General features: G+C 32.7%; 1 protein-coding gene across 3 annotated transcripts in view; it reads left to right on the top strand.

Moving 5' to 3' along the window:
- The first annotated feature begins 2276 nt into the window (after positions 1-2276).
- LOC143238425 (uncharacterized) overlaps positions 2277-12227 on the top strand; it is a 42051-nt gene continuing 32100 nt past the window's right edge. The window contains exons 1-3 of one of the 3 annotated variants that reach the window (XM_076478649.1): positions 2277-2554; positions 6682-6741; positions 7925-8033. In XM_076478649.1, coding sequence (XP_076334764.1) covers positions 6697-6741; positions 7925-8033 — 154 coding nt within the window. In that variant the 5' untranslated portion in view covers positions 2277-2554; positions 6682-6696. The remainder of the gene's footprint in view (positions 2555-6681; positions 6742-7924; positions 8034-12227) is intronic. The other 2 variants (XM_076478650.1, XM_076478648.1) reach the window with 2 other exon arrangements.

Here is a 12227-nt window from a genome sequence, read left to right on the forward strand (position 1 = left end):
TGAAGGACAGAGAGACTGTTATGTTTATGGTCTATATTCTGCTAATTATTGTCTTTTATTGGCGCTTGAGCTTTTTAATCATATTAAATTTATAGTTTAATAAATTTAGCAGTTTGTGTTTAGCGGGATGTCTGCGTTTTACTCCGAGTAGGTATCAAACCCCTATTTTAAGCGTTATAAACCATAAAGCTTACTGCTGGGCCACCGAGAGTACGTAGTTTCACACATTTTAGACTTTGAAAATGAGTAATTAATCTTTGAACTGTCTAATTCTGTGACAGTGTTCGCTATTTTTTTTGGAAAATTTATAATGGTCATAAGCCTTTGTTTCGACTAATTTTGGGGCTGGGCATGGCGTACTAGTTAGTGTACCCGAATTTTCAGTTCAAGGATTCAGGTTTTACGTTCTGTTGTCACAAAAATGTATCTCGCACTTGGGGCCGTGAATGAGCTCTTACAGTGAAGGTGAAATTACATTATTCGGTCAGATAAGAGTAGCATAAAAGTTGGCGGTGGGTAAAGATGGCTAAATAGCTTTCTTTCTTCTAGTTTATCGGTTCAAAATTAAAAACAGCTATGCGCTTGCTCGTGTTGTGTAGTTTTACGTAAAAATAAAACAAAACAGGCAAACGCTCAAGTAGCTTTAGAGTTATTTATTCTTTGTTTGTTTTTTGAATTTCGCGCAAAACTATAATTATTCTCAATGTTATACATAAAACAAAATCTTGGATCAACAAAGCTGTCATATTCCACGAAAACACAAAAAGAAATTTCAAGTTTAGTTTAATTTGAGCTGTTTTTGTTGTTGTTTTTTTAGTGATACAATGTTTACATTTGGTGCACTTTGCGTACATGAAGGACCAATTATCCTAAAAAATAATGGGCCATTTTTGTACTCATTTTCAAACGTTTATTAGAAGAGAATAACGTTCTTGCATTGTAACTTTTTTTGTAACTGGTCGCATGAGTTCAATGATAGAGGTATTTGAAAGCATGCATTAAGTGATTAAAAGGGAAATGTACAGTCTATGGTCACGAATATACATTTTTTATACAAAAGACGAATGAAACTACAGAATATATTTGCACAAGGTATCCTCAGACTTAAACTAAGACAAGTTATTACTATTTCTATCCATTCTTTTTTATATAAAAAAAACACGAAATTACCACGAAAACATTTTAATGAGGTTAGTTTTTAGTGTAGGACAGATATGAAAAATATTTTTACTTGTCTTTTATACTGGTGTTATGGAACATAAATGGAAAATAATAGGGCTTTTGTTAAGATAATAGATCAATTCTTTTATAATGTTATCTAATATACAAAAAATACATTTTTTTAAAAATAATTCATAATATAGCAATGTACATGCTTTCTGAGTGCTTTAAAAAGAAATTATTACATCTGAATTTATTCATATATATTTTTTTTCCTGTATTAAATCTTAGATGACTAGCGTGTGCTTAAGATGGTTGAAATGTCAAAGTTAATATTTACTTTTACCAGTTTACAGATGATCCAGCTCGTATTACATTAAGTAGTAAATTATTACTGTTTTGTTGGGAAGAAAATTATAATGTTATTTATAAATATGTTAAAATAGATGTTGCTCTTCTACATAACTATTATTATAGAATATTTGAAATACAGCCATTTGTACTAATAACAATACTCTCCTAAGTTTTATGTCTCTTACCTATAGCTGGAAACAAGTTGTTGTTTTTTGTAATTGCTCATAGTAAAGGTAAGCTATCAGTACGAATCAATATTATTTTATATCAGACGTCCTCCCATCGATAAGTGGAGAAACATTTGTGCTAAAGCAAACAAACCAGTATCAACATCTGTTTTTATGTGTGTGTACTAATTAAAGTTATACCAAGGAATATTTCTTGCTAAAAATATCATTGGTTTTATCAGAGCGTAGTGTAGAGCAGTGTAAACATTTAAACTGTTATACACCATCTTTTACTGTTATACATAAACGCATAAATGGTACATTTGTATTTTGTCATAGAACTGTAAAATATATAAAAAAACAAACTGTATTTAGTCTTTCATTGTTTATAGAAATACTTTAAGTGTTATACTATAGTACTGCAATGCGTGAATAAACAGCATGTAGTGTAATAGTAGACCCGATAGGAAATTAAGGATATAGGAAATCCAGTAAATAACTGGGCTTAGTCTCCGCATCACTACATGTAGATGTGTCCGTGGTTGTCATAGTAACATGTCCTGGGTCAATCTCTCACGATCAATGCCAGTACTGCAGCAGATCCGCCATTATATCTCAGTTAGTGGTGTAAGTTTTGGTCTGAGTCAATGAAATCCCCGATAGAAAGTTGACCATGGATGTTACCTAGGTTACTTGAGGTGGGGCCAAAGATTTTTTAGGTAATTTTAAAGTGTGTCTAACTTAGCATTTTTTTAAAGGGGAATTGTTAAACTCTTAGTGTGTAAAAGAGCTTAATAGAATAAATACAAATGTGATGTCCGACTGCTCATATGGGAAAAATCCCTGGGTACATCCAGTTGCAGTGACTGAGAGTAAGTTTTCCTGTTTCAGTCGACGTTTAAATAGTTCTTTGTTGTTGTTGTTTTTATATTTTTGTAATTAGATACTAATCTAGTGTTATCTTAAATCTATAAATGTTATTGGCTTTAAAACCACATTTAGTGATATTAGACTTTCATATTTCAATGCTTAATGTTTACTATTTACGTGTGTAGTACCGACTGTGTAAACATAACTTTTATTTCAAATTTCTTTTTCTTCATAACACGTTTCGATATTTTCCAACTATTTTAATATTGTTAAAGTATACATATATATAATATTTTTTATTATTATACTAATATGACAGTTGCTTAATTTATACAATTGCGTTGTAATGGTTTCCGCATCAGGTCGTTCGTGTATTTACATATATTCTTTAACAATTAGCTACTGTAAATTAGCTAATAATATTCAATGAAAACTGTTATAAGTTTAAAAATACAATTGAAACTAGATATTTCTCTCTAGTGATTCTTGGTTATTTTATACGGGTCCTTTGTCTCTGTTACTGTTTGTCTAATAATATCCTACTGATATTTTGCAACACCTTTTAGTGTTTCTTATTTTAGCTTTGTTTTATATATTCTTACCTTTAGATCTTGATTTGCATAGCACGTATTTACTATGAGATATCCCCCACTCCCACGTATCTCAGCGACAAGTTTATTTGTTTGTTGTTGTTGTTTTTTGCTGTAAAGTTCAAAGCAACGCAATGGACTATCTGTGCTGTGTCCACCAAGGGTATTAAAATGCGGATTTTAGCGTAACGAGCCCGTAGATTTACTGCTGAGCCACTGAGGGCAGTGTCTAGCTTGATGATATATAACGCTAAACATCGGGGTTCGATAAACGCAGTGGGCGCAGTGGAGGTAGCCCAATGCGTAGCTTTGCGAACAAGTAAACTAACTTTGAGATATTAATCAAGTATTACATGACACCCTATTAACACGGTTGCAATGTTGAGTATTTTGTTAACATCGAAATTTGGTACGTCTTAATTAATACTGATGGATGAGTAATTCCGTTCAATTTTGAACAGTTTGACTCATTGAAGCTAAGTCGTCGGTCAGCAACCTTCGTCTGTGATTTATTTTTCATCTGCAACAAATATTTCTTTTACAGTGTTATTAATTTCGTCAAATGTAAGGAGTTTATAACTGATTAACACTCTGTACAAATTTTCATGCGAGTTAGTGTAAACAGCTTAAAAATACTCTTTGAAGAAGTGTGTATACGCGTTCGAATGATCACTAAGTTTCATCCATTCAGAAACCGATCGATTTAATCGTGGTGAATTTGGGTCGAACAGTATGACTTGAGCAACTTCAAGCAATTTATTAGTGTTAACTAGCACTGTGAAAATGTATTTATTTATATGTTTTTGTAACAAAGACGTACTAATGGTATCGGTAAGGACTGTGCTCTCTATAGTTTTTTTGTTACAAATATTCAAATTGCTTCTTTGGAATTTCATCGATAGGAGAGTAAAGTATTATTCCAGCCAATATGGTATGAAAAACCGTATTCCTGATTTTCTTAAACCTAGTAAAATAGCTGATTTTTTGTGTAACTTTGCTTTTCACTCACAGAAAATTATATAATTTAAAGTTGTTTGCTTTTGTAGATATTTTATTTGTTTGTTGTTAAGCGCAAAACTATACAATGGACTATCTGCGCCTTCCCTACCGCTGGTATGTAAGCACATGTCTTTAATTATAAGCTCTCAGAGTTATTGTTGAACCATTGGAGTTTTTTGCACATAAACTGACTATGGATCTATACACAAGCAGTATGTATATAAGGTTTTCATTTTACTTCTACAGTTAAGAAATCGCAAACATTTTTCAGATAGAAGGAAAGTATTGTTTTATATCTGAGGATAAAGCTATTCATACTTTTCACATTTCACATATCAAGTGAAAGAAAATGTAGGGAAATGTTTTAAATTAGATCACGTTATAGAGCCTCTTGAGTATTTTTCTTTTGTGTATGATCCTGTGTTACAAACTGTTAGATATCAGATGTTAGATGTGAGGTCAACTATTAAAATTAGTAGGTTGTTTCATGTTGTGTGTTTGATAAAGTGCTACAAAATATAACGTGTTACATATTGTGGATTAGATTATGCATTCCCTTCTGTACAGTGTTGCGTGTTATATGATATATCAAGTGCTACAACTTATAGAGCGTGTTACATATCATGGATAAGATAATCGGCATCGCGTTTCATATTTAATGCTAGATCAAGTTCCACAACAAGAATAATGTTGTATCTTAAATAAACTCTTACAACTTGTAGAGGTTAGATATTTGGCGTTACACCAAGAACTTGTGAAATGTTGCACCATGTAAATTAGATAAAATATTACAATTACATAGTGTTGCATGTCGCATATTACACTAAAAATTACAAATTATAATTTCTTGAATGTTTTATGTTACGCCAAATATTACAGTTTCTTCGGTGTTATGTTTTGTATATTAGATCAAGTATTAGATCCTGTTGTCTATTGTATAATGTATTACAGCTTGTAGATGTTGCAGATGTGTGTTGAAATATGTGTTGTGTTAGACGTATCTTATTGCTTTTGTATATTGTATACTGGTGATTGTATGAAGTCAGATATTCCTCTAAACCATAACTGTGCTGATGAATCTGAGTTAACTTACACCTATCTTACTGTGATTTTGTACATTCGTTATTTATGTGTGTAATGGATAAGTCATAGTTTACAACCTTTGTATATTACTTGGTTAAGTAATTTCGTTGTCATCAAATTTGGCTTAACCTCTGAGTCTTCGTGTTGGATCAAGCGTAATTTACAACATTTCTATGCTTCACTTTTTGTTTTGAATAGAAGTTTTACTAGCTTTCATGTTGAGTTGATGAGGCTTATCGCGCAGTTTTTGTACGCTGTATTAGTTTGTTTTTTTCAGAAAACAAAATACAGATAGAAGCGCTTTTATACTTGCTCAAGTCCATCTTACAGTCTATAGTGTTGTAACAGTATATATGTTTAATCAGTCGTGTCTTACCATCTGTAAATCCTGTATATGTCTATACTGAGTGTGTATGTAGGACATTCTCAAGTTACAGCTCTTAAATGTGAATAAATCATAAGAAAATTACTGTTGATCATTTGGTGTTTTCATTTGCATGTCATGAAAATGCTTTTCTTTTTTGGGTTCCCTGAAATGTCTGGTAAGTAACATCGTCACTGATACAGTGATGATTAGGGTAAACAAATTCAACACGTTATAGTTGTGTTAACATTTAAGAACTTAAGAGAATGCACAAGTCCCCAAAGACTACGTTCAGTGCTTGTGTTTTTGTATGTTTTTTTATGACTGGTTCTCGCAGACAGAATAATAGAGCTGTATCATTAATAACAAAATTCGTGTGGCGCCGAGAGTTCCAGGATGGGACTGAAAATAATAAAACCGAATTAAGTGAAATGAAATTTTTTCTTTCTTGATGTTTCAAGCAGGCATCATCGTCAAGCTATACATGGTCTCACCCTGTGCTTGACAAAGTGTGATTGCTTGAAACATAGCGAAAATTGATACTATACTTTGTAAAATTTCACACTTGATTGAGTTCCATTCTCCTTGTTTATTTGTATGAATTAGAAAATTGAAGCAGGGTATGATGTAACAGAAACTATGTAAAGTGGAACATATTTTCGAATACAATTTTTATGCTGTGAAATATAAATAAAGAAAACACACCTATTTATTGTCTTTTCTACAAGGCCATTTTTCCTTTTTCTTTTCTGGGATATTACAAAATAGTACGATAATGCAATTAAACACCATTTTCATTAGGCTAGGTTCATTTTATTAACATTTTTCCGACGTGTTTCGATACAATATAAAATTTTAGTAATTTTCGTTGTAACCACGCTTTCTACTTTTTAAACACCCGTAAGTTTTATGTCGCCAAATCATTGATAGGTCTAACTTGTATTTCTTTTTTTCTATTAAATTCCTTAACATATAATATAGTTTTCTATATTTTGACTTTCAAAATGGTATTTTTATTTCAAATAAAATCAAGATTTTTGCAAAAGTTATATCACCAGAAAGTGAAATATAATAAATTCTGTTTTATTACCAGGTGGCGGTATCGGCAATGATGAATGCAAGTGAGAAACAAAGTAAAAACCTAACAGCGAAGGCAAGTAAAACTTTTATATGAAACGTAGTTTCAAAAATAATTATTCTTGCAAAGAACAGAAGATTATGAAAGATTACCGTTGATATCATTAATGAATTTAATAGTAATGAAAATATTATAAATAACATTACATAGAATTTCTAAATGATAATGGTTTATTTAAAAAACAACTTTCATGAATAATAGTAAAATAACTTTTTAGCGCTGCGTCTTTTTTTTTCTTGTGATGACCATTTTTGACCTAATTGTGGTTGAATATACATTTTAACACGCATTTAATAAGTTACAACTTGAAAAGCAGTTTGAAATTATGTACTGAAGTATCTAAGAATACCAAAGTATTGTGATTTTTTTTCATAAAAACATTTCTATGTGGTATATAGTGTTATGCACATTGAAGTGAAAAGTTTCATTGTATTGGTAGAAATTAAAGAAACAAATAGAAGACACCGAATTACTTATAAGATATGTTGCAAATTTCTTTCTTAAAATAAAATTTAAAATGTTATAACGTCATCAGTGGCCAAAGGTGTCAATAATTTATTTAGTTGTGGGCAGCGTGATAGTTGTGCTACAATTTTAAATCAATATTTTTGAAACCTTCATGTATATACTGGATTAAATAACGTTTTTATTTCCCTATCAGGATTGGTGGAAATAAATCAAAACTTTTTTGTCACAGGATCTGAGTCTTACTTGAACTTCATGCAGTTTCATAGTGTCAGAGTTTCCAGAGGTTGGAGTAGTCATAGTTTACAACCTTTGTATATCACTTGTTTAGGTATCCTCGTTGAGTTATATCCAATGTTGTCGTCGTACTTAGCCTCGCCTAAATCTTAACTTCATGTTGGACCAAGCGTAATTTAGAAAGTATTTATGCTTTAACTATATTTATTGGAAGAAGGTATTTTCAGAAAACGGAGTTAACTTCAAGCATTAGTATTTTTTTTTTTTTTTTGAAATGGCTGAAAATTTTGTGCGTTTTCTCCTTATTATTCTTATCTTCATAAATACTGTTACGGTTTTGTTTATCATGATGGAATGTTTATTTTTGGTTTAACACATATCTGTCATGTTATATAAAAATTCACGTGCTATGTTTCTTTAAAACGCTATATAGTTAATATATATAATATTTTAATCAGTATTTCTTAACGTAGCTGATGATATACCTTTTATTCAGAGTACGTTGCGACGATTCACCGAACACGTAAAGAATGGGAACATCGAGAAAATCGAAAAATTCTTGGTCAAAGGATTGGATCCCAATTTTCATTGTCCCGACAGCCAGGGTAAGAAGTATTTATACGTGAATTTAACATTTCTGGAAGTTATCCGGATTAGTGCGCATGTTGTAACCAATTTTATGCTATGTTTTTATCGTAAAGTTTCGATAAAGTAAGAAATATTTACTTTGTTTTGTTGTAAAGCGCAAAGCTTCAAATGGATTAGTTGCACTATACACATTGCAAGGATCGAGCTCTGAATTGTAATGTTTTAAGTTTCTAAAAATGATAAAATGAGATTAATAAGTGTTACGTGAGAAGCATTTATCTGCCTCAATACATTCTCGAAACCTTTATTGTACGAAGTTGGAGTTATTAGTGCCTCGAGTACTTTCCTGGGATCTTTAAACTTCTTCGAATGCCTTACTAAGATATCAGAGTTACTACAGTTTAGTAACAAATGCTTTTTTTCCAAAACAGAAAACTTGATTAAAGTTTATATGCTCGCAGTTCTTTCATTATTAAAGTTACCAAGTCTTATTAAAATTCCTTCTTCTTATAGCTTACATTTCAAACACACACATGATCCCTGAAAGAATGAAGCTCTAACTGGTTTCAAACAGTGTTAAAAATTAGAAGAATTTAAACTAATAAGCGAATATGTGTATGATTATGCTGCATGTTTGATTCTGTATTGTTTATTTGTTCCGGAAGGACAGAATGATACGACTTTGAACTTATAAGGTGCTGTATTTTCCCGCGTCTTGTGCTAGAATATCTTTGCTTGATACACACATATGTATTAGTGTTCAGCCTGGTGAATACACGAGTGGTCGGTCAGTAACCTACAGCTGGGAGCGGTGTTGCAAGACACCGTGGAACTGATGGACTCATTTGAATTGAGCACGTGTCGGCAGTTTCCAGAACAACTCATGACACTATCAATATAGACAAACCGACCAAGAATAATGGACTGGAATCCCAGTGAAGATGAAATGGAAAAGGAAGAATTTCAGAGGGTGGATTTTCTACTAACTATTATTTTGGAACAGCAAAAAACGCAGACACTGATAAAAAGAGAGGAACTTGGGACGTATCACAGTTTGTTGTTAAACTTGGCGCAAAGTTAATCTAGAGCTACCTGAGCTAGTGGTCCTTAATCTGAAAGTGGCAAGGGAAAAGCAAATAGTTAACACTGCTGAGTGTCAACCCTAATGTTACTTTTACCAACAACTAGTGGAATTGGCCGTTACATTATAATGCTCCTAGGGCTGAAAGAGTGAGCATGTTCATAGACTGGTTTTGATACTGCAACCCGCATATTGCAAACAGACCATGCCAGACAAAATACCACATGCTGGTAAAATAATTTGAACTTGATCATGAATAATTCAAGAAGCATTTGGATTCTCTGAGAAATAGTTCAATGATCTGTACGACTTAATAAAGATTCATGCACCTGATTGGTTGGAGCTAAAGATTTCGATGTGAGAAAATGTCTCATCAGTAAATTATCGCTTGACGAGCAATATTTTGTCACTCTAGGTTTGTGACAAAACAAATGCTACATTGTTTATGCACTCTACCAGGCTATTCATATGTGCTTTTGTACGACACACGAGTTTTACGAAAAAGTATGCTTAGCACTTACTAAAGTTAAGTAATTCAAAAAATCCTTTGTATATTAAATTTTGAAATATGTCATATCAGTTCTTGTGCAGTAGATACTATAGTTTGGCGCATAAACGATATATATATGCAGGAGTTCCGTGTGTTATATTGAAAGATTTTAGATTCTCATTACATCAATAGAGTCTACCATTCCTCGTCCGGTCATGTTTTATCTTAAAATTAACAGTATATATTGAAAATAAATCAACCTTGTAGTTTCCAGTACAAAAGGCTCTGTCGTAAGGTTGTCATGTCTAAAATGTACTCCACTTCTCTGTATCCTCTTCTTAATTCATTTAGTGTAAGAGGATAGTGGTTTCCTAGCTCCCGTTTCAATATTCTGATCGTACACAAATCTCTAGGTGCATTGTCTTATGAGATAACATGTTACATTCTCCATCTGATTGGGTAATGCGACAGTTGGACAGGTATGTCGTGGAAACAACTTTTGTACATGTGACTTCAGTCGATTTTCCAAATGAAGATCCTTTTGATTATATTGCCTGGGGCGCGTAGACGGCTTTTGCCACTGTTCTTCGTCTTTGTTTTTCTCCAACTGTTACACTTTGCTGATGGTGATTGTTCGTGGTAGAAAAGGGTAAGTTCCAGATACGATCGATGTACAGGAACACTGGAAACAAGAACTGTAGCTATACATTTCAGACGTTATAGAAATTATATAAATTTAAATGTACATCAAAATATGCGATTAAAAATATTTTTTAATTTTTCACATGAGTACCACCTTGCGATTTAACATGTTAAAGATATCTGAGATCAGAATGACTTCGTCAGTTCAGAAACATATCCAGGAGAGTCGTCAGGCCATTCTAAATGAAGGGATAGTAAACAAAAAAGAAGCCCACTGTTATATAGTAATTATGTTTTGACACAATAGCTGTTAGAAATTGTCTTTTTTATTGGCCCTTTACGTGTCTGTTGAATAGGAAAGTATATATTTGACGGAAGAGAGCCTTTTGTATTTGGTCAAAATAATATCCCATGTGTTTGTTGAATGAGAGTCATCCATGTATCTATTGTAAGTGACTCTTGTACGAATAAAATAAAAATCACTATGTGTCGAATAGGCCCTCAAATATTTTCTTAGAATGTTCTTATTCCTCAAGAGTGCGTTTTCAATGGGTCAATCGAGCCCTCCAGACTTCTTCTTTCAAAAGGTGGTTTGTTTTTTAAATTGAATGATACCATCGTCTTCTGTAACCTGGAAGAGAACAATAGCCTCTACTCCCTATGTCTTGAGTACAAATACATTTGTAATTGATCTGGTGTTTATGTACGTCAGACTGATATATTTTACTGGAAGCTTGCAACATTTTGTGTATGTGCATGTAGTAAATTCTAACTTTTCTGAATTATACTTTTGACGTTTCTTCTCCGATGGAGAGGTTTGCCTCTAAAGAAGAAAGGTTCATCTTTTGAAAGCGCTCAGGTTGTAGTGTTTCGGTTTCTATTTCATTTCTATTATTGTAACTATACTTTCGGTTTTTAGATAAAATCTCTCAAGAATCAATATTTTGACGGATGTGGTGACATGTTAGATTTGTTTTGTTTGTTTTGGAATTTCGCCCAAAGCTACTCGAGCGCTGTCTGTGCTAGCCGTCCCTAATTTAGCAGTGTAAGACTAGATGGAAGGCAGCTAGTCATCACCACCCACCGCCAACTCTTGGGCTACTCTTTTACCAACGAATAGTGGGATTGACCGTCAAATTATAACGCCCCTACGGCTGAAAGGGCGAACATGTTTGGCGCGACCGGGATGCAAACCCTCGACCCTCAGATTACGAGTCGCACGCCTTAACACGCTTGGTCATGCCGGGCCAACATGTTAGAATTGAGAATCGTTTGGAGATATCACCACTTGAAAAAAGAAGCTTTAATTTCCGAAATCAGTTGCGCGGCATATCTGATAATCACTTGTAATCATGTTTTTAGATATTATCATATTTAATGTACTAAAATATAATAAGTTATGTGGTATGTTTAATTATTTTAGTCGGTTTTTGGCTCAGCCAAGAAAAACATTTATAGATCCAACACTCTTTACGCTTTACACTTTTATGTTATATTATCAATTCCAAGTTACAAAATAATGTTCTGATTATTAAAGATTTATGTTTTTTTTGTTGTTTTTTTTGGTTTCACGTATTTTTATCTTTTTCTACCATAATTTTGCTGTTGGATTAGTATATAACTTTTGTATTTATAATCAGACAGGTAAACAATGTTTAGTATACTCCTATAGCCTTCCAGTGGTACGTCTCCGAACTTACAACGTTAAAAACCGTGGTTTCACATCCGTGGTAGGCAGAGCACAGATAGCCCATTGTGTAGCTTTGCGTCTAACTTCAAACCAACATCCTTATATTACATGACTCGTTAATTGCAAGTTAGAAATTATGCTTATATCCCTTTCATAGCAATATTGTTATTCGTATGTCTTCAGAATAAATATTTCAAATAAATAGGGGAATTCCGCTTATCTAAGTCACAGTTCAATAAGTTCTGTATTATTGGGAAAGCCTGTTTTATCGACAGATAAATGTTTCACTGCGGTAATGGTCGGTTTGT

This window comes from Tachypleus tridentatus, chromosome 13 (assembly GCF_004210375.1).
Source record: "Tachypleus tridentatus isolate NWPU-2018 chromosome 13, ASM421037v1, whole genome shotgun sequence".
Classification (NCBI taxonomy): domain Eukaryota; kingdom Metazoa; phylum Arthropoda; class Merostomata; order Xiphosura; family Limulidae; genus Tachypleus; species Tachypleus tridentatus.